Consider the following 25,460-nt stretch of genomic DNA (forward strand, 5'->3'; position numbering starts at 1 on the left):
GGAAAACTGCCAGAACGTGAATGATTAAACTCCTAGTGAGTATAAGTACAGGTCTGGGATGAACGTCTCCTCACATTGTGTTGAGCTCTTGCCAGCGGTCAGATCAGCAGCAGACATGGCCTTCAGTGGAACGTGGCAGGTTTACGTGCAGGAGAACTACGAGGAGTTTCTGAGAGCCATCTGTGAGTTTCTGTCAAACGATCAGGGTTGCATTTCCCAAAGCATTGGATATTTTTATGCATGCAATGCTTTTGGGAAATAAACTGTGAGACATCTGAAGTCGTTTCATTTGAATTCCCTGTCATGACTGTAGGTCGCTCACTCACTGTCTTTGTGCTTCTGTTCCCTTCAGCTCTGCCAGAAGATGTCATTAAAATGGCCAAGGATGTTAAACCAGTGACTGAAATCCAACAAAACGGCAACAACTTCACCATCACATCCAAAACCCCTGGAAAAACTGTCACGAACTCCTTCACCATCGGCAAGGAAGCAGAAATCACCACCATGGACGGCAAGAAGCTCAAGGTAGATTTGATCTATTATAATTTTTATATACATTTTTACAAATATTTTGTAATATTGCATGCAAATAAAATGATGAATGATGCATATATGAATAATTATGATTAAATTACATGCAAAATATATTATGAATAATATTTTCTGCCGGACGATGCTTATATTGTCTTGTGTTTCAGTGCATTGTCAAGCTGGAGGGAGGGAAGCTGGTCTGTCAGACGGATCGATTCTCTCACATCCAGGAGCTCAAGGGAGGAGAGATGGTCGAGGTTTGTACTGATGATCTGCTCATCAGAGCTCAGAACGCTCTTGATCTGTAAAATATGAACATTTGCCATTTTCTTTTTCCAGACCCTGACAGTAGGAGGAACCACCATGATCAGGAGGAGCAAGAAGATGTGAAGAGTTTGATCACCGCTGGCTATTTAAATAAAGCTCTGAGTCATCATACTAGTGTGTGTTGCATTATTCGCTCAAACAAACAATAAATAAACAAACATTTCCATCAAATTTGCTGCAATATGAACAAAAATGTAAACAGTAACACACAGAAATACCAAACCATTAGGCCAGCATGTACTGTAATTAATACATTATATGAAATTAACAGATTAAACACACATGAGGAATAATGACATGTAAAATATTTTGTCATGAGAAATCAGTCCAACCTTTCTCGTAGAATGAAAAGTTTTCAAATTGTACGTTTAAAAAATGTAAAATATTAAAATATAAACTAAAAAATGTTAAAAAAAATTCTGTGATGAATCATTCATAAGAACAGATTATTTATGGATCATATATGTTGCTCTCCATGAATAAATGAATATTTGTTTTAAACATATTCATAAACAAAAAAATATATAACTGAAATAAAACCAAAAGATATAAATATAATAAACCTAAAAATATTAGGAAAAACACTAAAATAGAACACATTCTACAGCTTTTTTTTTTTTCCGACTCAATAATGTTTTTAGATATTATTGAGCTTCTGCATACAGAACTTTAAACGCTTATTTCCGTAAATATGTAATTTTTTAAAGATCAGACAAGACGTATGGTATCGACTGTAAAAAAAAATCATCAAGTAATCATTTTTATAAAATATAAAAATATGTCATTTTTATATTCTGCGATAAATATAGGCCTATATAAAAGAAAAAAAGAAAAAACAATTATGCAAACAAAAATCTTTGTCTAGCTCGGCGGTGACGACATGGCGCGCATGCGCGTGGCTGTACGTGAGCACGTCGATCAGGACTGCGGCCTGCGCGCGCTGCTTGTGTCTCTGTGGTTTGAGGAGCTAAAGGTTGCAGGTTTTTTTAAATCATGGCGAGATACATGCGACCTCCAAACACTTCTCTGTTCATCAGAAACATCTCCGATGACAGCAGGTTAGTGCAGCGGTCTGCGTCGCTAAAATATCACTAAATCTATCGTGTGCATTAATATACTTCATAGTTCGACGCTGAATTCATAAACCAGCATACAAGTGTGCGGTTACTACAGCTAAAATGGATTAAATGGTAAATAAATACAGAATTGATATGTTTATCTCATATGTATAGTGTTTTTAGTCTAATATTTGAAGCAGGATTGGGTTTCTTGTATTAGAAGCATGCATATTAATGAGGAGCACTGCATATTAATGAGGAGCACTGCATATTAATGAGGGACTTTCCGAATATCTTCAGATTACTGTATCTTTAACCCAGTTTTAGTATGAAATGCTTCAACTAATCGATTCTTGTTGAAACTCCTGAAGATTTTCATGCATGTAAAAGGTTATTTTTTTGTTTATAATGTCTGGTGAAACTTTGCCTGAATATATTTCCCAGAATATCTCTAATAAGATCTATCACAAATATACCAGAGTTTGTGTTTGGATGAAAGTAAACCGGTTTGGATCTGATCTGGATTTTCTAATTAGTGCTTCTAGAGTGTTTATTGAGATTTTATCAGTTATTTTATTCTTTATCACTTGTTTACTAAGCTTTTTTATATTTTAGTGTGTTTATTAAGCTTTTGTCATAAGTATTTTTATTTTATTTGATCTTTTTGTTTGTATTTTTATGCTTTTTATCATTCTATCGCTTCTAGTGTTTCTCCATGTATTATTTTTTTATATATTTTTGTTTCACTTTTAGTTTTTTTTTTGTTGTTTTGTGTGGATTTTTATTGTTATTTTAATAATAGTTCCATTAATTTATTTTTATTTCAATGTTAGGTTTTATTTATTTCCAGTTACTCATTTTAATGCTTCAACTGAAACTAAATGAGTTATGAATGTTGCCTAAATCTGAAGGATTGGTGAGTCTCTTCATGAATTTGGGAATCAAGCATGATTGTTTTCACGCTGCCTTGTGGCTTCAACAGAAGCAAATATGTGAGTTTGCATCATGTGATTTTCCTCAAAGCACTCTGGGAAAAGCTCTCAGAGACACAAATGAATGTCCTGTGATTTCATGGTACTTTAGGCCAGAGGATTTGCGTCGTGAGTTTGGTCGTTACGGACCTATAGTAGATGTCTACGTTCCTGTTGACTTCTATTCACGGCGACCAAGAGGATTTGCATACGTACAATATCCTTTGTAGGCAAATGTGTAAACGAAAGAACACATTGTGAACTTTTAAAGGGATGTTTCATCCAAAAATTCTGACTTTTCCTTTTGTGGAAGCCAAAAAGAGATATTGAACCGAATGTCCAAGCTGCTCTTTTCCATATAATGGAAGTGAATGGGGACTGGAGCGCCTGAACGCCATAAAACTTCCCCCATGTGACTTATTCGCTTTGTTCCCATATATGTCCTTCAGAAGACTTGGAATATGGCGCACAAGCCACATTGTTCTGGTGTTTTAGTCATTTTTCAAAGCTCCGCCGCTCCATTCACTTCCATTGCAATCGGAGGATAATGATTGTGATTTTTGGGTGTAAAGTCTCTTTAAAGCTTGATTGGCCGTGGACATGTCCGATGTTTGTCTCCTAACCGATATTTCCTCTGTTGTTGTCTCAGAAAATGTAAAGACATACAGTTCTGGAGACCTTCCCTACAAAGAATATTTAAAAGGGCCGATGTAGAGTAGATTCAAGACAAAGACAATAAAGAGAGAGTTAAAGCTTGAAGATTCAAAGGGGACCAAAATTGGAGTCAAGGCCTCGTTCTGACCAAAGAAAGAGGAAAAGACTAAAGGTTATTGGGCACAGACATCCCCAAGTCCTTCTCGGAGGTGGTTAAAGACAATAAAGGTCAAGCTGAAGGTCAAAGGTCAAGCATGTTAAAGGTAACCCGTTTTAATGCTGTATCCTACCATTACAGAGCACATGATTTCTGTACGTAATCCAAGACAGTTTTACAATCCATCATTTCTTTCCCTTTGCTTCGCTCCTGTCCACTTCAACGTTTAACTACAGGAACTCTGTTATCACATTCTCACTTAATCATTTCAACATAGCGTTTTTACTATTCATTTTATTTCAATGTTATTTTTTATTTTATGTCCAGTTAGCAATTTTAGTGCTTATTAAATTATATTTAATGTTTTAGTAACTTAGTTGTGCTTTTGTCACTTTTATTGTTCTTTTTTTAAATATTTAATGTAGTATTATTTAATAAAAATGATTAATCGCGTTCAAAATAAGTTTGTTTACATACTATGTGTGTGTACTGTGTAAATATAAATACACATAAATCTAACATTTTTCCTTAATATATACATGTATATAATTTGTATAAATATTTATGCATACAAATATTTTTTTTTAAATATATACGTGTTTATATATCCGTAATAAATATGCACAGTACACAGTATGTAAACAAACTTTTATTTTGAATGCATTTTGCAGCCCTAATAAAAATAATTTGTTTAATATTACGTTTTTTTTTTTTTCAATTTTAGCTTTTATATATTTCTAGTTAGTATTTTTCGTGTTTATTAATATTTGTTGTAGTAATAGTCATTTTTATTTTAGTGTTCCTAGTATTAATGTTATAAATTAGTAAATAATTAATTTAAGCTTTTATTTTTATATTTTCAAATTTAGTTTTTTTAGTAATTTACTTCTGCTTTTGTCATTATTTAAATATTAATATCTTAAAATATATATATATTTTTAAATAAAACATTTGTTTAATGTTTAAAGAAATTGTGGTTTTCTCATTTTTATTTTTTATTTAATTTATTTTAGTATGAATTTTTTTGTTTATATATATAAATATATATATATTATTATTTTTTTTTTTTTTTTAAATATCCTTTAAATTGTTTAAGCTTTTTCCTTATTTCTATAAAATATACACAAAACATTGTAGTAATGAATAAAATTAATACACACAATTAAATTATATTTTCACATCTTTTTTGCATCATTGGATTGGAAATGACATCATTAATTAATTTTTTTCTTGATTTGTTCACACACAAGTGCCTGAAGTTGAAGAAACACCCTTAAATACATTTAGGACATTTTGTGAATTTCTTTCATAATTTGAGAGTAATTTCATCAAACACCTTCCCCTGTTGCCGTTTATCACAATTAATTCGGATGATTATTTGTTTTGCTTTATGATCTGTAATGTTTTGGTGAATATTGAGATGGTGAGTTCAGTTTCTGTCATATGAATGTTCATCGGTGTGTGTCAGACTGGTACAAATGCAAAGCCTTAACCGCATCAGCATGTTCGAGGACGTTCGTGACGCAGAGGATGCGCTGCATAACCTGGACAGGAAGTGGATCTGTGGACGGCAGATCGAGATTCAGTTCGCTCAAGGAGACAGGAAGAGTATGACGCTGGTTTTCTGCATGCCAAAAATTAATATAAAGTTTTTTGAACTGCAAAAATGTGAATTCTCTAGTGTAAATGCATTTAAATATTTATTTTTGAAAGTATTTCTTTAATTTAATTTTTTTATAACATTTAAAATATGACTAAATTGCATGCATTTGTCTTTGTCGTTTGTGTTGTCACGTGCAGCTCCTGGTCAGATGAAATCCAAAGAGAAACACTCCCCTCGCAGCGACTCGCGGTATGATGACTATGAGCGTGACGGCCGGCGCAGACGCTCACGCAGCCGCTCTTATGGCAGAAGCAGATCTCGCAGTCCTTCATACGAACGCCGCGCGCGCAAATCAGGAAGCCCCAGAGAGTGAGAACAGACACATACTAATCTGATTTCACATCAGTCTAACATACAGACAGAAAAAGTAGGTTATATTCGATTAGAATTGTTCATTAAAAAATCTATATTGTGACACTTTACAGTAAGGTCCTATTAAGTCGTGTCAATGCATTAACATTTACTGATGATGAGCAATACAAAAATACCCCCCCCCCCCCCAAAAAAAAACACGTCATTGAACTTTTTAAACTTAATTTTTATTGCACTGCACAAAGTAATTTATTATATAAAATAATAATTATCTAACATACCCATAAACCACCCTCGTTAAAGTTAAGTAGGCTTCTATTTATATTTTTTCACTTTTTAATAATTTTCAATTATTTTTAAAAAATAAAAAATTTAATAAAAAAACATTTTAACTTAATTTATTGAACTGCACAAACTAATATATATAATATTAATTTTAATAAAAAAAATCACTATCAGTTATTTTACTGCTTAATTCTTTTTACATTTGCATGTTGCTTAACATATCCATAAACCATCCTGAATTTTCAAAATGTTTTTTTTTTTTTTACTTTTATTATTATTTAATTATAAACTTTTGTATTACATTTATTTTACTTGATTAAAACAAACTTTTCTTTTTCTTTTTTTTTTTTTTTTTTTCACGCTGATGTTTTGCATGTTTTTGAACAGCTCTCGTTCGCACGGCAGACACCGGAGGAGCAGAAGTCGTGACAATGACAGGTAAAGTTCAGTGCATTCACATCCAAGAGGCTGTTTCTAAACGTTTGTTTGTAGGGATGCATGATATTATCAGAACGTCATCAGAATCGTCCGATATAGGCTTAAAATATAAACGTCTTTATATATCACTTGTTCTCAGAGTGTGATAGTGATAAGATCACGTCAGCTGTGTGGTCAGTCTTGAAGCAAACTTTTGCCTGAATGTTGATTGGATTCACTATCTTGGATCACCACATTTAATTTGAGAATCCAGATACAAAAGTGCAAGAGAGTGAACAGTTTCTAGCTTCTCCACGGGTCCTAATGCTCGTCCGGTAAGGCGTTTTTTACTTAGTGGGCGCTGTTGTTGTAAAATACACAAATATCATTAAGATACTTGTGTTTCTAAACAAATAAAATAGTATCAGTGACACAAAATCACGAGTCTGTATTGATTTAAAGGTCAGAAGCTATAGTTCATAGGGATGCACCGATATGAAAATGTTGCCCGATACCGATAATTCTTTATATTTGAAAGCCGATAACCAATATGTTGGCCGATAAATCTAAATCCAATTTTTTTTTATCAAATTTTTGAGAGCCTGATTACAAAAAAGGTCTCATCATTAAAAGCCGTGTCCCAAACACTTACGTAAGCAGCAGTGTATGTTTTAAAAATAATTTTACTCTCCTATTACCAAATTTCCAACAATAATGAAATGATTTTAATTACTAAACCATGTTTTTGATGAAAATAATAAGAGAAAAACAAAAGTGGTGGTTATGAATAATGCATCAATGATTTTGATAAAAGTAACAATTTGCTACCACTTTAAATAGCAGCAATGCTGTTTGAGCTGCGTGCGCTGTAGCTGAAGAGATGAATGAACACAGGTAAACTTTAGTGCTTGGAAACGGGTTAATTAGGCTAGATGAGAATCACATATACAACATAAACATAATATTACAACTTATATGTACAAAATGACGCAGTAGTCAGCTATAGTCAGAATGTGTATCTCCTGTTGTGGACGCGCTCTTGGCTCTTCCCATAACAACACTCTGAAACACAGCAACTAAACCCAAAGAATTCACAACGTTTTATTATAATAATGTTCTCGTTAGAATGTTATATACATGCCATTCCCAATCATAGTTATTAATGTTATGTGCTGCTGTTTGAGCTGCGTGCGCTGGGCTGAAGATCAGCGGTAAACTAAAGCACTCTATTACCGCTCTATTAACGTATCCAAACACATTATATATGATAAGGCAGATATACATAAAATAAACAACATTACAACGTACAAGTTCACAAAAGGCTGCAAATGCTCAAACGAACTTAACTGCCGTGGAGGTGTAGCTCCGTTGTGGATGCGCTCAACGCACGCTCAAAACAAAGATTCCACATTATTTACAGTAATGTTCACATTATAATTGTATGTAGTCTTTATGACAGACTTGCCCTGCACATGTTGCACTTAAGTGTATTGTCCTTTCATATCTCATTTCAAACCATCATGGCAAACGGTGCGCATCTGAGGTGCCTCTGAAGGAAATAATAAATTATTTATCGGCTTTAAGATATCGGCAAAAAGACCGATACCGATAACAGTAAAAATGAACATTTATCGGCCGATACCGATAACAGTAAAAATGACCATTTATCGGCCGATGCCGATAACAGTAAAAATGACCATTTATCGGCCGATGCCGATAACAGTAAAAATGACCATTTATCGTCCGATGCCGATAACAGTAAAAATGCCCATTTATCGTCCGATGCCGATAACAGTAAAAATGCCCATTTATCGTCCGATGCCGATAACAGTAAAAATGACCATTTATCGGCCGATACCGATATAGTGGCTGATATATCATGCATCCCTAATAGTTTACATGAATAAAAATCACAAACATGACACTTGTAAATTAAATATTTGAGTAATAGGTAATATATTAATATAAGTATAATATTAAATATAAAGAGCTCTAAAAGATTTAAAGAATTTTTACAGCTCTTTTGCTTTAGACCATCTATTAATGTTAAATCCACAAATAAAATGTTAAGGTTTCAACTACATCTGAGAAAAAAACACAGCAGAGGTTGATTTTATTACAGTTATATTTAAAGCTTTCAATGTACTCTCATTTTAATAGTTTATTACTTCTTACAAATACATTTTTGCTCAAAACAATTCTAATAAATAATTAAATTATAATTTCTGCACAGGAGAGACTTGATGTTGATTCAAAAAGGAAAATATAAATGTGACCCTGGAGCACAAAAGCAGTCATGCGTAGCACGGGTATATTTGTAGCAATAACCAACAATACATTGTATGGGTCAATTTTTTTTTTTTGTAGTTTTTATTTTTATGCCAAAAATCATTAGGATATTAAAGATCATGTTCCATGAAGAGAGTTTGTAAATTTTCTACCGTAAATATATCAAAACTTCATTTTTGATTAGTAATATTCATTGCTAAGAACTTAATTTGAACAACTTTAAAGGAGATTTTCTCAACATTTAGATTTTCTTTTTCACCCTCAGATTCCAGAACTTTCAAATAGTTGTTTCTCGGCCACATATTGTCCTATCATAACAATGTATAAATCTCAATTTAAAAAAATTGACCCTTATGACTGGTTGTGTGGTCCACAGGCTTTCAGTGTACTCTTATTTTAATGAAGTTTATTACTTCTAACAAACAAGTTTTTGCTCAAAACTAACCAAAAATAATTTCTGCACTGGAGAGACTTGGTGTTATTTCAAAACAAAGAGAAATGTATATCGGTATCGGCCAAAATGATTTGAAAAATATCGGCAAAAATCTAATATCGTGCATCCCTAGTTTATTGCACTCAAAGATTAAAATTCATGGCGCTAAAACAATAATGCATTAACCTCAGCAGCACAGATGATTTTCCACGGTGGAAACAGTCAGTAAATCTCATGTTTTGTGCTCAGACACAGGTCACGTGATCACGGCCGCAGACGCCACCGATCAGCCTCGCGTTCTCCGTCCCGTGACTCCAAATACAAGTCCAAGAGCCGGCGCTCTCGCTCCCGGTCCAGATCGGCCAGTCCGCCGGCGGAGGAGCTGCAGGCGTCGACCGGATCCCGTGTGGAAGAGCCCCGCGTCCGCTCCGCCTCCCGCTCGCCGTCCCGCTCGCGCTCCAGATCCTGGGCCGGACGCAAGTCTGGAGGCCGCTAGCAGTGCTCTGCTTTTAAATATAGTATCGTGCAGCTTTTCATCCAATCTTTGTGTTTAATCATGACGGCGCAGCAGCTTCTGCCTGTTCTCGTTCTTATTGGATCCCAAACAAACGATGCGACTTGCTTGAAAGCTTATGTTGTCAAGGCAGTTCGTTCTTTTGTAAGAAACGTGCTTTGATGCCAGTATAAAGATGGCTTTATTTTTATAGTCAAAGACAAGCAGAACACCAGCCGTTTTCTTTCTTCGTTTGATTTATAGAAAGATGCATGGAGAAACAGTTAATAATGGGGGGGAACGGGGGATTTACCTACCAGTTTTTGTTTTAAAGATTTGTTTGGCGTTTGCTCTGAAAAGTCGCAGTGTTAAGGTTTTTTTTTCCAAAGGTTATAATGTATTTGAAACTCAATTTGTATTAAGTCTTGATTGTAGCATCTGTTTATATTAAAGACGTAGTATTTTTGTCATTGCAAAATAAACATGATTTAAACATAGTCTCAGTAATGCTTTTTTTCTTTATCGCATCTAGCCCAAAACACATCTTCAATGAAAAACACATTTTTAGCTGACATGTTTAGTTCTTTTTTTAAACCTTATATAAAAACTACAGAAAATATATTTAGAAATATTTGTGGGTTTAGCGATAAACCTTATGTAGCTCCGCCCCTTTTCAGCGCTGCGCTCGCCTTGTACCAATTTATAAATGAACCGCTCGTTTTAAAATCTTGTCTACTTTATAACCGCTGCGAATATTACAATGCATAAGATAACATTTATTCATTACACGAAACCAATGTAGTAATATTAATTGTGTTTTATTGAAATAATGTATTTTAAAAAAAGTTAATACTGTCAAAAAAAATACTTGTGCTTTAATGTTAATCAAGATCTTATTTTCTAATTGAAATGTTAGTAATGCTTTGCAATAAGAATGAATGTATGGTAATTGTAGGCTTGAGTCAGCTGGTGGCTTCATTTGATAAAATAACACCAGCTTTAATTAAACTGTTAAGATTTTGGTTACACTTTACTTTAAGGTGTCCTTGTAACAGTGTAATTATACATTTAAGTACTGAGTAATAATTACATACTTTATACTTAGGTTTAGGATTACTTGAATGTAATAATAATTGTTACCAAGTTTTCTCTGACGTTTGATGCACTTTGCTTGCTCAGCTGACGAAACATCCCTGTCATAAACGACCATCTGTTTCACTCCATAGCTTTTAAAGCAGTATTTAAATGTGCAACAAATGTTTCAAACTCTAGTTAGCAATAATAGTAACATATGGTAAACTATATGCTGCATGTTTAATTTAGCAAGTAGCATTTAATTGTCATCTTGGACTTACACCGCTACTTTGCATTTTTAATAAAATGTTGCATAAAGTCTGAACACTTGTTGGTCTGATTCATTATTTGACCAGTTCCTACCATTTCGCTCTTCACACTATAAATGTAAAGTCATTGTATTTTAGTGCAGCACATACAATAGTGGGTCACCTGGATCAGGCTTGTGATCAGATACAGACAAAAAAAGAAAAATCTGACCACGCCCCCAGCACTTATTAAAATATATATATATTTGCACATTAATAAGAATACATACTATTGTCCTGTAAAAATTAAAAGCAGCACTTAATAATCGTACTATAATATATTATAGAAGTATATAGAATTAAAGTACCTGCATTACAATGAATTATTCTGAAATAAATATCTTCTGCTTATAAAGGCTGAATTTATTTGATTAAAATAAACACAACAGCAATATTGTGAAATTATGAATAAAAAGTTTTCAATTTTAATATATAATTTTTTTGTTATTTCTGTGATGCAAAGCAGAATTTTCTTCATTGCTCCAGTTTTCAGTGTCACATGATCTTATAGAAATCATTACAATTTATTTGACATTTCTGATTATTATCAATGTTGAAAACAATTTGCTGCTTCATATTTTGTGGAAATGATGCACTTTATTTTTTGATAAATATAAATTTTAATGAACCGCATTTATCAACTAAATTAAATGTTAATGCATTTATTAAATAGAAATCATTTTAAATGTCTTATCTCACTTTCATGCATGAATACAATTATTTTCTCTCTTTTTTTAAATCTTATACAAATGTTTGAGTCGTATCATTGTTTCCACAAAAATATTAAGCAGCAAATCAGCATAGAGTGATTTCTGAAGGATCATGTGACACTGAAACTTCTTTGTAAACAATTTATAAATGTTTCTAAAAATTAAAGCGGCTCGAACCAAGGAGTGAATCGAAACTAAAAATTTTATGACAAAATGACTAACGTGACCAGACAGTGTAAAATGCAAGTTTTGCACAAAGTTTAAATACTGCATTTAGTATATTGCAAGTATGCCTTTTCCAACAGTGCCATAAATAGTGAAAAAGTGGGACTTTTATTTGTAAAACAAATTACAATTCAAATTAAAAAGCCTTTCAAGACAGTGGGACACTCCATACACTTACAAACGTATATATAGAAGTACTGGAAACACTTTACAATAAGGTTTCATTTGTTAACATGAACAACTTTATACAACATTAATCATATTTTGTGTTAAGTTCAACATTTATTAGAACATTACAATCAAGAATTGTGTGTGTTAACATTAATGCACTGCAAACATGAACATTATTAAGCAGCATTAACAAAGGTTAATAAGTGCTGTAAAAAATAATGCGTTAACTACCGTTAACAAATGAGACCTCTTTGTAAAGTGTTAACTTTGTACTCAAAAAGAAGCACAAGACTAGTTTGCATCCAAGTTTATTTTTGAAATTCCCTACTCCCTCTATACAAGAAAAAATGACTTTCCACAAAGGCAGCAGTGAACTCTCAGTGATAGTAATATTTATGTTTAGGGCAGGAAAAAAAATCATAAATCACAGTGTAAGCTTTCTTTTTCTTTAAATACTCCTGCTGTCATCTTTGGCTGGGTTTGGCGGACAGTTTACCGTCAGGCCAAAGTCACGGGACGTTACAGTTCAAGCCAATGGAGCTGCAGGCTTCAACTTTACAAAAGCCAATGCAGGAATGTTGCGTTATACTCGGATAACGGAAATAAAAATTAAAAAGAAAATAAGAACAAGCCGTCCAACGTTTGTAACGCAGACCAAAAAAAATGACTGCCAGGGATGCGACAGCACTTTTAAATTTCATAAAATTGTATAGACAAAAAATAAATCTACAAAAATGGAACTAGTAATATTACACAACGATTAAACGGGTTTCGTTCGACTACACAAAACCGAAGTTCTTGGTCTTGATGGCTAGTAAAAGTTTCTGTTTGAGAATCTGTTTGGAAGAGTAAAGTGGCACATAGAGGCGAGAGATGCAGGTGTTGGCGGTGGGCAGGTGCTGGTCGTCCGGCGGCCGGATGGTGATGGAGGGCATGGGCTGGAATCCTTCTTCACTGGCCGGCAGAGACGGGCTGGACGTCCAGAAGTACACCTGCGGGCAGCACACACCAATGTGTTAACATCTGGCACAGGTTTACGTGAATTCATATCGAATAGGGCTGGGACAATGCATTCCTGGATCGATTCGGAGTAGGGCTGGGAAATATAGCTAAAAAAAAAAAATGCATCAACGATATAATGTTACATATCATTCGAAATAATCGACTTTATAACATGCTTTTTAAAAAAGCAATATAAAAAAAAAAAAAAGGTAATTTAACCACTGTATTTTTTATTTATCCAATGTATTAAGACAACAAATATTGTTTTGTTTTAACAGTCAAACACAATAAAATTAACAAATATTACCTTTCTTATGTGTGGAGCAACAGCCAAAAATACATTGTATGGATCAAAATCATCCTTTTTTTTTAAAAATGCCAATAATCATTAGGATATTAAGATCATGTTCCATGAAGATATTTTGTAAATTTCCTACCATAAATATATCAAAACTTAATTCTTGATTAGTAATATGCATTGCTAAAACTTAATTTGAACAACTTTAAAAGGTGGTTTTCTCAATATTTAGATTTTATAAAAGTTTTTACCAGGTCCTGCCGCTCCGTCATGCTCATCTTCTCAACGATGGACCAGAACCAGCGCTTGAACTGCAGCAGCTTCTCTGCATTCTCCCCTGGACGATCAAAACAACACGATTATCAATGAAGAACAACATACAAACTGCTCATTCTTCAGTTACCAACATTTGAACAACTGGATTGGATTTATTTCATGCCATATAAGCAGGAAAATCATTGCATAATATCATGAAAAACAACAGGATATTCCAATAAAATATGCTTTGTAGTCAATGACGTCTTCCAAAAACTCAAAATTATATAGAATGTAACTATTTTTCTTAAAACAACAAATATAGCAAATGTGTAATAATGAAAAAGTGCTTTACATTTCAATAGTTATGCTTTCATCCAAAGTTGCAAATTAAACTGGAATATCCCATTAAAGATTTGCAATTAAAGCTCTGTTTGCATCCCATGTGTTGAAGTTATTTTATTAGTATCACTGAGATACTGTTAGTTTTTTTTTTTTTTTTTTTCTGTTCTTTTGTTGTGCTTTTGTCATTATTATTAATTATAGCTTTTATAATGTCTATATAGTTTTTATTCACTTTATTTCAGACATTTATTTTAGTACTTCAAGTTAAACTTAATTAGTAATATTGCCTTTTGAAATATATCTTTTTTTTAATGTTTTAATTTTAAGTTTTTCCAGTAACAAAAATTTTTTGTTTGAATGATTTTAGTTTTAAATTTCTCAGAAAGCAAGACTTGATATCTTCATTTTGCATTTAAAATGTATCTCGATTTAAGAATTTTTAGATATTTGTATTAGAAAACAAAGAAATATTAATTTTTTGCAGTGCGTGCAACATTTAATATCAAGCCTTAATGAATTTAAGACCTTCATTTTTAAGACATGCACAAACCTTGTAAGATTTCATGTAAGACTGTAAGATTTATCTTTGCCCAAATTGTGCATAAATATACAAGGATGGAAATGCTTGAAGTCTTACAAACAAATACTATAGTTTAATTTTTGAAAATTCTAATTAGTCACAATGTTATAATTGTTACAAGTGGAATAAAAATTCCAAACGGTAACATTTTCAATTCATTCTGAATTCAAGATCTTATGAAAAAGATGTTTCAGTTTCAAGCATCTTGGAGATCCAAAGACATACCGGACTCATCATTGAAAGAGGTGAAACTAATGAGCATCTGGACGTTGACTTCTCCACAGCCGTTGACCAGCAGTCTGAAGTCCTCAGCCGTCAGGTCCTCCAGAGCGTTCTTTGGAAGCACATCCAGAAGACCCTTCCGCATGGCCTGCAAAACAACATCCTCTCTTACACTTCTGCATGTTTCTCCTTATTTTTGACAATTTTAAAAAGCAATGGCACAGATGAGAGAACACGTTCTTAAATCTTTCCTAGAACAGTAAAAGATGGGTTCAATTCTCAGGTAATGCATGCACTGAGAAACTTTGCTTGAATGCAATGGGAGTCGCACTGGATTTAAAAGCATCTGCCAAATGCACAAATGTAAATGAGCATGCAAAAAAAGCTCCAGAATAGGGTTGTGAAGTTAAGGAAATTTTCCCACCGGTTAATCGACGTGTGACAGTTAGATGAAGTGTTTATTACGTTTGAAATATGGATATTTTTCTTACAAAAACGCATGGATTCACTACAGGAGGCCTTTACTCACCCCCCGGAGCTGTGTGAGGCACGTATTATTATGGATGCGCGCGCTTTTATTTGACGTGTTTTGAACTGTTGAACAAACACTGATAACACTTGGAAGTGCCAGGACAATTTTTAATATAACTCCGATTGGATTCGTCTGAAAGATACACCTAGGATGCCTCAAGGGTGAGTTAAACACAGGCTACAGGTCACCAACTGGACAGGGGTGGGATTTAAAGTTATAAATTACAATAGATCACCCTCAGAGTAATCTGTCAAAGTGACGGACAGCCTTCAGATTTTTCAGTCACTGCTAAAAAAAATTCCGTAAAACGACAAACAAAAAATTTCCGGTTAACACTAACTCTGGTCCCAGCCCTAGTAAACACCGACTACCACAGCAAGCCTAGTCCAGATTAATGTTCCAGATGGTCAAATTTTGGCTCTTTGAGCTCTAAAAAGCAGGAGTGAAGTGCACTCACATGCAGAGGCTGTTCTGCCACCACCAGCATCCGGTGCTCTGCGTATCTCCTCACGTACTCGTACACGTTCAGAGGCGTCACAGGCATGTTGACCCCGCCGGCCAGGAGCTCCACCTGCAGATGCAGCAGGAAACGTTCAGTCGTGCGCACAAACTACGCTCTAATACTGGGAGAATGCAGCCGTTACCTGTCCAGATCCTTCCTCCTTGCAGAGGTCGATAGCGAAGGCGAGGTCCATCGCTGCAAACACGGCCTCCGCCTCCTCGGTTTGAGAGTGACGGATCAGCTGCCGCAAACTCTCGTACATCACCGGGTCGAAGAACGCAAAGTCGTGCCAGTTGACCTGCAGACAAGAAAACGCAAACCTCAGTATGATTTCTGTGATGGAGAACAGTATCCAGTCAAACAAATTAAACTTACAGTATAAGTATATAGATTTTAAAAGGGGGAAAAAAAAAAAAAGAGTTTTAATTAAAAAAAAAATTGTGTATTCATTTGATTACCACAATTTTGGATAATAGATTAGTATTACATTATATAAGCAGACAAAAAAAACATTTCAAAACATCAATTGTTACAATTTTATGAATGCAATTGATTAGATATGCTTTTTATTAATAATATTTAATTATACCATTAAAAAACTTTTAAAACCTTGGGACCTGTTAAAATAGTTTTATTCTGTCTGATTAATTGAAATCATGAAACCTAAACTTTGAATAAATAGATGTTGAATTAATTAAAATTAAGAACTTGAAATTTTGAAAAAAAAAAACATGCATTTGGGGGGAAAAAAGAAGAAAAAAATGTATTAAATTAATTAAAACTGCATAAATTATTTTAGGGCCATGTGAAAACAAATTTATTTTTACTTAAATTGTTTGATTTTTTCCAAATTCTGCTTTCAGTTTTAATTAAATGTTAAAATCATGTCAAATTAATTTAGTTTAAGTTTCATGAGTTCAATTAATTAGACATGCTTTTTGATTATTAAAAGTTAACCATTTAAAAAAAAATTAACACAGGCCCTAAAAAGGTTATTTTTGTTAAATATTTTAATACATTGATGTTAAATTGCTTAACGTTTTTTTAGTTCAATTAATTAGACATGCTTTTACAAAAACTTTATTTAACCATTAAAAAAAAAAAAATAATAATAATAATAAATAAAAATTGAACCCAGAAAAATTAACAAAATTGGGGAAAAAAATGAAAACAAATTTCATAGGGCCCAACCTCAGTAATATCCTGCAGTGACATGAGGTTAAACCCGTCACTATTACAAAGTGTATTAACATTTAGATATTCACCTTCCTGCCGAGCAACACCTTGATGACGTGTCTGTTGAGTGTGATGGGGCAAAGTTCATTCTGCAACAGACATAGGCCAAGTATCCTGGAGGCAGGAGAATCAGGGTTATTGTTAGATAGTAGTATAATATAGCGGTTCATAGGGATGTAACGATATCAAAATCTTATGATACGATATTGTGATATTTAAGAAAAAAGAAGAAATGAAAAGTGTACATTTTAAAGTTAATTTATTCTAAGCTAATGCACTTTGTGAGTTCAAAATTAAGAGCTCCAACCCATGTTTCTTAACTAAGAAAACCTAAGCCATAAAGTCAGTGAATTGACTTGTACCTGAACTTTAAAGGGGACTCAACCCTTTTTATTAGCGATATACTGTCTCAGTCTAAAATACATTCACATTTGAGGAAGCAAAACAAATTAGAATAGAACAATAACAACAATGACAGCAGTAGCCATATATTGTAAAACAACTGCACTGTAAAATAAGTGAAAGTTAATATTTCATAGGTATATTATTTTTTTGCTTTACACTACAGTAGGGAAATTACAATACTTTTATGCTAATTACCACACTTCACAGAGATATTTTGAATTTGGATTTCATGCATTTAAACTGCTAGCTGTCAGCAATTCATGTTTCCGTCAAATTTAAAGCTTTAGAGCTTAAACAAGTTCACTGCATTCATTCACTGTGAACGAGCATGAGGTACGGAAAACACTGGATCACGAGTTGATCACCTGTATGAAGTGCGTGCTTCGCTTTAAAACAAGCAGCAAGAACAGACTTGATGAAGGGATTGTGCTTTTGGTTTTAGTTCGTTTGACAGATACCGTACCAAAGCATAATGGCTCAAAACAAATATATTTAAAAAACTACACTTTTTGCCCAGAAGACCTCTCTTTTCATATCGTCATGGGACCACGATAATATCGAGACAAGTTTTGCTATCGCGATATTGATAATACCGTTACCCTAGTGGTTCGGTCTCACACAGACGCTCAGGTGTGTCTCGTACCTGCCGATGTTACGGAAGCAGTTGAGCCTGGCCTCTGTGTTCTTGCCTGGACGGGGCGAGTAAAACCCCCTCTTGCCGGGTTGATAGAACAGAGGAGCGTTATCGTCCCCGTCATCTGGGTCGTCCAGCTCCATGTCCACCACACTGCGGGTCGAACCGTGCCTCTTTCGGTTCTCCTGCTGGTGGAATATGGAAATTACAATTAAAATCAGATCACAGATGTAACAAGAATTTGTTCATGTCCGAAAAACCACAGAGCAACTCACCCTAACCCTAACAGCCCAAAATGATAAGAAGAGTTCTACGCTGAATCTAACCTGATGCTAAGGACCAGGGAAGAGTCTTTGGGGTTTTAGACGCAACATACCTGTGCTTTTTCAGGAGTGTCGAGAAGGCCAAGGTCCAGTATACTGTCAGCGCCATTTTCCCTGTCAAAGAGAGAGAAGCTCATTAAATATTCCACTATAAACAAAGAGACTGGGTTTATTTCACAAAAATATCCAAGTCACCATAAAATAAAATGCTAAACAATAAATACATATAAAACAATAGAAATTTAACTAGTTTTTTTTTATAGTACTGAATTATATAATTTTTTTTTACAGCATTTAATAATTGTAATATTAAATGATAATTAAACTGTTTGATAATTAAATGTTAAATGTATATTATTAAATATTAAATACTATAATAGTCAAAAACTAAATTATGTGCATAATTAAATATAGTTTATGTAATTATAGTATTTAATTATTAAAAACATTTAACAAAGTATTTTATTTTATAAATATTTAATCATGTAAAAAAATAATACATTTAATAACATTCAATAATTATGTAACTTTAGAAATATCTTATTCAAAAATTATTAAATATAATAATGTTAAAAATACACTAACTACTAGTTACATAATTGCATAATTATCTACGTAATTTAACTTATTTTATGTAATTATTATAGTATTTAATTATTAAATACATTTAATATTTCATTTTACTTAACACTATTACCATAACACTTTATCCACTAATTAGTAAAAACTAAAATGATAGATATGCATGTACATAATTATAGAATACTATAATAATTTCATAATTATGTAAGCGGTTATGTAATTCTTCATGCAATTATTTACTTTTTAAAATTTTTTATAGATGCTCCAATATTCATCATAGCAAGGAATTCATATTTTTTGTGTGTGACATGTTCTTGATTCACCTTCCGTGAGTTATGAGGAGCTCCATGGCTTCTTCCACACGGGCTCTGAGCGAGTCCTCACTGGCAAGAAGCAGCAGCAGCTGAGCGGGAGAGAGCTCCAGCAGCATCCCTGTGATTTTACTGGCAAATGCCTGTAGAGAAAAGCACACATTACACACTAAATCAGCTTCTCAAAGCCACATGTTCCTGTGATATGAACGCTGATGGCTGCGCTGGTCTGTACCGGCTGCATGGCATGCACTCGCGGGTAAAGTCTCTCTCCTAGAGCTTGTCTATGAGCTGGCAGCGGCTCCGGTTCATCACTCGGGTTCCCTTCTGATGCGGGTCTGAAAGGCCGTGTGTCGATTGACAGCTGTCTCCTTGAGTCCCTGCATAAAAAAAAAAAAAAATCTCTTTCAGGCGATGGTGTGACAAAAATAAAGCTAGGTGATGTTTGAAAAAAAAAAAAAAAAAAAAAAAAGGTTTTAGAAGATGTTTTTAATTTTTTTATTTTTATAATTTTAAATAATGGCGTCTAAAAAAAAAAAAATCCCCCAAACGTAATGATATTGCATAAATTATTTTATACATGAATGAAATATGATCATTTACTTTAAAGCATTAAATAAATTTTAAATAATTATTCATCTTAAATTTCAGCATTTGCTAATGCATTATTAAAATCACGAGTTATGCTTGTTAACATTAATGCACTGTGAACTAACATGAATAAACAATGAACAACTCTATTTTTATTAACTAACATTAACATTTATTGTGCATTGTTTGTTCATATTAGTTAATACATTACAATAAGGTGTCATTTGTTAACATTAGTTAAAGTTTTACCAAGATGGATTTTTTTTTTAATAAAAAAAAATAAAAAAAACACTATTTAACATTTAAGGTGTTTTTTTTTTAAGAAATTCTCATAAAATTGATATTACTTAAATTTATTTACCCAGAAAATAAATGAGTATACCATGAAGGATGATCATTTATTTTACACAATTAGATTTTTAATAATGGTATTAAAAAAAATCTCCATAAAATTAAATGTTACTGCTTAAAACATTTTGCCAGAAAAGATGTAATTTTAAATAATAATAAAAAAAAAATAATAATAATAATGCTATTGCTTAAATTTGCCTGAAAATACTTAAATATTTCATAAAAATTATCTTTTATTTTAAATAATTATTAAATAAACATTTTAAAATAACGGTATTTAAAAAAATCCCCATAAAACAAATGATATTGTTTAAATGTATGTTGCCAGAAATTGCACCATGAATATGATATATATCGTTCAGTAGGTAGGTTCAGGTAAAGCCACCTGTCACGGTCTCGTCTGGATGCAGCTCTCAGTCCTCCGCTCCTCCTCTCACGCTCACGGTCTCGGTTCCTCAGCCGCTGCATAAGATCTGCAAACAAACAGAAGCATCATGAGCAAAAAAAAAAAAAAAAAAAAAAAAAAAAGGTACAAAAACAAAACAAAAAAAAAGTTATTGAAGATGAAAACCATCAAAGTATGATTTAAAAAAAGAAATGTTTAACCTCAAAAGTCTCCAATAAAATAGTAAGAGGGACTAAAAGTAAATAAATACAAGAAAACAAAAGGAAATGGACACATACTGCTAGCCTGCATTCCCTTGCTAACACTCTGTACGCAGTCCAGATTGGGCAGCTTGTCGTTGGAGAGGAAGGCCTGGGCGATAGCCGTGTAAAAGCTCCGCGCCACTCCACTGCCCTCTCCAGGTTCATCCTTGAAAGTCACTTTTACGCGGTGCACTGCCATGGGTGTAGTGGTGCAGCGGCGGCCGAAGTGAGCGTTGATCTGCCGCATGGTCTGCTGGATGAGCTGCTCCCGGTCACGGTCCACCTCCAGGGCCAGATCACGCGACTGCAGGTTCCTCAGCTTCTCCATCTCACGCCGGAACTTGGACTCCTTCACCTCGAAACCACCCAGTTCAGTCAGGATCTGCAGAATCAAAGTAAAGGTTTATTACTAGTGGTGCTACGGATCACAAAATGACATGGATCAGATATTTAACAAGTGATTTGTTTAACATTTACATCATGTTGACAACATGTGTGGTGCACTTGGAATAGAGTTCTCTTTAACTAGAGGGTTAATGCACGGACCTAATACTGACACACAGCCGGTTTCTTTCTCAGCTGTTTACATTCACTTAAGACATAACCGACTATGTTTAGCAGAATACTTGCCAAAATGTGCATTTAACTTTAAGAGAAAATGGCACGAGAGTCCGATTCGACTTTTCACATGAATGGTCTGAAGTTGCTTGTGTGTGTAAATTGGCAAAAAAAACATGCAAATGATAACCTTTCACTCTATGATAGTTAAACTTAAACAGTTAATCCGTGAATCACATGTGTGCCAAACCGTGGGGGCTGGTCTGTACAGATCACGGATCATCTACGAACCGTTGCACCCCTATTTATCACTGGAAATAAAAAGCAGAAAAAGTGCTTACTCTCAAAAGAAACCGCAAAAATGAGCTGTACTTACAGATCCCGGTTCTGCTCCCACGTCCTCCATGAAGACACGGCCGAACAGCTCCAGAGAAAGCCGCCAGCGGCCCAGCAACATATCGTGAGAGATCACCATCCCCATAAAGCTACAGTGTGGACTGGAGGAAACCAACAAGAGATGTCACTAACGAAGTCATTCGCAGCTGTTTTATTGAATCTGTGAGTGTGTTGACTTACATAAATGTGGGAAGCGGCGGGCCGTCGCTCTCTGTCAAACCAATCTCTGCGAGAAGGCTGCTCTTTAACTGGGCTGCCAGATCGTGAGGCGAAGGGCCTGGTTTGGATGCGTCCATGTCCTGCTCCGCAGCCGGCTGCTCCTCGCCACCCCTCTGCCGAGACTCCATACTCATCACGTTCTTCATGTTCGCCGAATACGACATCTTTGTGGGTAGAATCTGGGATGAGAATTACCCGTAGTAAAATATTGTAAAAATATTGTTTTATTGCTCCCTGTTGTTGAGAACTGCTCAGAGAAGAATTTCTGACAGCACCGAGAAATTAATTTTATATAATGTTTATATAAAGATTTATATTAAAAAAAAAAATTTTTTTTTTATTTCAAATACAACTAAATATAAAACGAAAAAACTAAATAAAAAAAAAAAAAAAAAACTAATTAAGTGAATAGGATTAAGTTAAAATAAAATTGTAACTACATAGCTAAAACCCAATTAAAGTAATACAAAAAAAATAAAAAATTAACAAAAGACTATAAACAGACAAAATGTAAAAAAAATATATATATAAAAACTACAAAAAAAAACAAGTAAACAACTAATGTGTGGGGGGTTTTTTGCAGGTGAATTTAGCTTGCGATGGCACTTAAAATGATTATGTCTGACTAAAGGTTTAAATACTTAAAACAAAAAACTGAAACCAAATAAAAAAAAAAAATACATTAGCTTGAGATGCCACTTAAGAGGATAATTTCTGACAAAATGTTCAAAAACTTTTTGAATTTTTTTTACATTTACTTAAAATCCCTTTTTAAAAATTAAAAAAGGCACCAATTATCAGTATTGTAAGCAAAAGTATGTGAGCCATGTTAACCTGCAAACAATTCATGTCCACAGTCAGATCCGTCAGGCCTTTACTGGCCATGTACGAAGACGAATACAGACCCTGACTTGGTCGTCCAAACAAGTCCTCTTTTCTGGCATTGGGCTGTGAGATGAAGAAGAACAGCAGTGTTAAGGATTCAACCTTCTGGAATAACGTCACAAACCACCTCTAACGGAGGACAGCGCAGGTAAAGGGCATCTCTGACCTGCAGGAGATGCGGCAGGTCAGCCAGAGGAATGGCCTCGGCGAGGGGCACTTCGAAAGGGTTGGGAGGGATGCATCCCAGGAAGGTCATGGAGTCCGAGCGGCGGAAAAACGGATGGTGCTGTCCAGTCTCAGCAGGGACCGACTCCTCGTCCTGCAGGGTGGAGCCTGTGGAGTCCAGAGTAACAAAGTGGTTTGATTGGACAGCAGCAAAGCAGCTCTGCAAACTCCTGACACCAGAGCCATGCTGCAATGCATCACTATCTGAACCTGTGAGTTTCACTTCAGCTTGTGAGGCTCGTGCACAGTGTGCAACTGAAACGACTCAAAAAATAAATAAATAAATAAAAATACTCACTCTGATTGGTGTCCTCATCGTTCTCGTGCTCAGAGTCCTCATTGTCAAGGCCGAGCTCCAGCAGCTCACGATTCCTGAAACAGGATGAAAAAAGTATTTAGAAAACTCACAACAGACAGCTCTGAGCAATAAGTGCCATTTTATTACCACTGAGATACTCATAGTTTTATGTCTTTCATTCAAATTTTATCTAGTCTTAGTAAATTTGTCATTTTTAGTACTAGTCTTTTTTTTATAAGTCTATATAGTTTATTAATTTTTATTTCAGCTTTAGTTTATTTTAGTACATTAAGATTAACTAAATTTAAATGTGAAATGCTGCCTCAGCAACCAGCAGAAAAAATGTTTTATACCCCATTTAATTTCTTAACGTAAATTTTAAGTAATGATTTTTTTTTTATAACCTATAGCAGCCCTGCAATATAAAAAAAGCAAAGATTAAAAAAATTAAAACAAAACTAAGATAATAAAATGAGTTAGAAAATAAATATAAAACAAAAAAAACTGGTTAACTTTGTTGGCAACAAAATTGATCAACAACGAGAAGTGGATGTGGTTAGTGTTGATAAATCAGTTTTAGTATTGAAAAGTTGTGCTAACTTTCAGGATGCTAACTATGACAACTATTAGCTTTTCAGAAGTTAATTTCACTAGTCAGTTTTTGAACAAGTCGACCATTGTAAAACAGTTCATATCAATATCAGTTGTTTCCATTGTTAACTAAAGCTTTTCATCAATTGAAAAACTGAAAAAATAAAAAAAATATTCAATAAAAAACTACTAAAACTGAAATAATCAAAGCTAGAGAAAAATATATTTAAAAAATGATTAAAAATGTCAAAAGCACAAAATAAAAAAAAAATCTTAAAGCGATTTCAAAATATTTGAAATAATATCAAATATTACAATATTAAATATTATATATAAAATACTAAAATATTGCTGTCAAATATCCACACTAAATGTAACTACTAAAATCATGTTTTAAAGTGCAAATATTTACCTCTTCCTGTCAATCTGAGTGGTGTCGAGTGTTGTCTGAAGATTCATGGCTTTAATCCAGTAGATGAGGGCCTGGAAGACATATGCCACGTGTTTGAGCGAACACACGTCCAGCACAGGCAGAACGTCTGAATGCTCGTCATTATGGGAACGCATCAGAGACAGAGCGTAGTTCAGGAAGTCTCCTCGAGCAGACATCATCCCCTGACGAGCCGTCAAAAGTGTTGCGGCGCGTCTGGAACACAGAGAACTAAATTATTTTAAGACTGTAGAGTGCTGCAGGAATGACGTGTTTTTGTAGGCCCAACCCCGTAAAGCTTCTTAGCACTTCCAGTGTATATATAAATACTCATACAGTATATACTTGAAAATATTTAAATGTATATACATTTATATTCTTATATTTTATATTATGAATAAACATTTAATATATTAACATTTTTCTTAAATGTACACATGCATGTGTTTGTATTTATATATACATAAATGCACACAGTAATAACACATTATATGAAAAAATAATATTTTAGATGCGATTAATCGTTTGGCAGTACTAATTCTAATACAAAATACTTCACATAAAATTAAAAATACTAAATAAATTTAAAGCAAAAATAAAAAAACTAAATAAAATTAGATTAATAATATTAATAATAAAAGCTAAATAAACTAAAAATTATAAAAAAAAAAAAAAAAACTTTAAAAAAACAAACTAAACGCAGCTATAAAAAAAGAAACCAAATAACAAAAAATTTAAAAGAAAAAAAGAAAAAGAAAAATGAATTTATAAAATAAATTAAACCAATAAAGCTGAAACTTAATAAAAAAAAAAAACTAAAAACTAAAATAAAAACTTTTTTTTTTTTTTTTTTAATGTCTGCGGGTGCGAACATGTGGCTAAATGGCACTTCAGAGGTTGTCAAGGACATTAAATGTGATTACACCAAACAGATAAACTCATCTACTCACTAGTCGCTTTCAC

At 33.6% G+C, this 25,460-nt stretch overlaps 3 protein-coding genes across 10 annotated transcripts in view; 2 read left to right on the top strand and 1 right to left on the bottom strand.

The window, feature by feature from the left end:
• The first annotated feature begins 59 nt into the window (after nucleotides 1-59).
• LOC306887951 (fatty acid-binding protein 10-A, liver basic-like) lies at nucleotides 60-969 on the top strand. Its single transcript, XM_079446011.1, has 4 exons — nucleotides 60-182; nucleotides 353-525; nucleotides 699-788; nucleotides 871-969. The coding sequence occupies exons 1-4, from the start codon at nucleotides 116-118 to the stop codon at nucleotides 919-921; spliced, it is 381 nt and encodes a 126-aa protein (XP_079302137.1). The 5' UTR covers nucleotides 60-115; the 3' UTR covers nucleotides 922-969.
• A 796-nt stretch (nucleotides 970-1,765) lies between these two features.
• Nucleotides 1,766-10,087, top strand: srsf10a (serine and arginine rich splicing factor 10a). Of its 5 annotated transcripts, none has more exons than XM_079445156.1 (6): nucleotides 1,766-1,916; nucleotides 3,000-3,099; nucleotides 5,200-5,306; nucleotides 5,499-5,670; nucleotides 6,346-6,396; nucleotides 9,347-10,087. In XM_079445156.1, exons 2-6 carry the CDS (start codon nucleotides 3,047-3,049, stop codon nucleotides 9,591-9,593), a joined length of 630 nt encoding a protein of 209 aa, XP_079301282.1. In that variant the 5' UTR covers nucleotides 1,766-1,916; nucleotides 3,000-3,046; the 3' UTR covers nucleotides 9,594-10,087. The 5 variants fall into 5 exon arrangements, with proteins under 5 accessions (XP_079301282.1, XP_079301286.1, XP_079301283.1 ...); XM_079445160.1 differs by having other exon boundaries at nucleotides 1,770-1,916; nucleotides 3,000-3,113; XM_079445157.1 differs by lacking the exon at nucleotides 1,766-1,916 and adding an exon at nucleotides 2,767-2,908.
• A 1,909-nt stretch (nucleotides 10,088-11,996) lies between these two features.
• Nucleotides 11,997-25,460, bottom strand: part of LOC306887710 (E3 ubiquitin-protein ligase UBR5-like) — a 52,616-nt gene continuing 39,152 nt past the window's right edge. For 2 of the 4 annotated variants that reach the window (XM_079445681.1, XM_079445680.1), the window contains exons 41-58: nucleotides 24,480-24,713; nucleotides 23,477-23,550; nucleotides 23,120-23,286; nucleotides 22,903-23,016; nucleotides 22,030-22,232; nucleotides 21,830-21,950; nucleotides 20,932-21,277; nucleotides 20,633-20,720; nucleotides 19,541-19,685; nucleotides 19,318-19,448; nucleotides 18,466-18,526; nucleotides 18,099-18,277; nucleotides 17,080-17,164; nucleotides 15,957-16,112; nucleotides 15,770-15,883; nucleotides 14,784-14,928; nucleotides 13,630-13,715; nucleotides 11,997-13,070 (exon numbers count right to left, since the gene is read on the bottom strand). In XM_079445681.1, the coding sequence (XP_079301807.1) occupies nucleotides 12,858-13,070; nucleotides 13,630-13,715; nucleotides 14,784-14,928; nucleotides 15,770-15,883; nucleotides 15,957-16,112; nucleotides 17,080-17,164; nucleotides 18,099-18,277; nucleotides 18,466-18,526; nucleotides 19,318-19,448; nucleotides 19,541-19,685; nucleotides 20,633-20,720; nucleotides 20,932-21,277; nucleotides 21,830-21,950; nucleotides 22,030-22,232; nucleotides 22,903-23,016; nucleotides 23,120-23,286; nucleotides 23,477-23,550; nucleotides 24,480-24,713 (2,662 nt within the window). In that variant the 3' untranslated portion in view covers nucleotides 11,997-12,857. Of the gene's footprint in view, nucleotides 13,071-13,629; nucleotides 13,716-14,783; nucleotides 14,929-15,769; nucleotides 15,884-15,956; nucleotides 16,113-17,079; nucleotides 17,165-18,098; nucleotides 18,278-18,465; nucleotides 18,527-19,317; nucleotides 19,449-19,540; nucleotides 19,686-20,584; nucleotides 20,721-20,931; nucleotides 21,278-21,829; nucleotides 21,951-22,029; nucleotides 22,248-22,902; nucleotides 23,017-23,119; nucleotides 23,287-23,476; nucleotides 23,551-24,479; nucleotides 24,714-25,460 lie in introns of all 4 variants that reach the window. The other 2 variants (XM_079445679.1, XM_079445678.1) reach the window with 2 other exon arrangements.

This window comes from Barbus barbus, assembly GCF_936440315.1.
Source record: "Barbus barbus genome assembly, chromosome: 21".
NCBI lineage: Eukaryota > Metazoa > Chordata > Actinopteri > Cypriniformes > Cyprinidae > Barbus > Barbus barbus.

Coding starts and splice junctions, on each gene's coding strand:
- LOC306887951 (XM_079446011.1), top strand. CDS start 116: ATGGCCTTCAGTGGAACGTGGCAGGTTTACGTGCAGGAGAACTACGAG. Junction 183..352: donor GGAGTTTCTGAGAGCCATCT/GTGAGTTTCTGT, acceptor TGTTCCCTTCAG/CTCTGCCAGAAGATGTCATT. Junction 526..698: donor TGGACGGCAAGAAGCTCAAG/GTAGATTTGATC, acceptor CTTGTGTTTCAG/TGCATTGTCAAGCTGGAGGG.
- srsf10a (XM_079445160.1), top strand. CDS start 1,852: ATGGCGAGATACATGCGACCTCCAAACACTTCTCTGTTCATCAGAAAC. Junction 5,671..6,345: donor AAATCAGGAAGCCCCAGAGA/GTGAGAACAGAC, acceptor GTTTTTGAACAG/CTCTCGTTCGCACGGCAGAC. Junction 6,397..9,346: donor AGAAGTCGTGACAATGACAG/GTAAAGTTCAGT, acceptor TTTTGTGCTCAG/ACACAGGTCACGTGATCACG.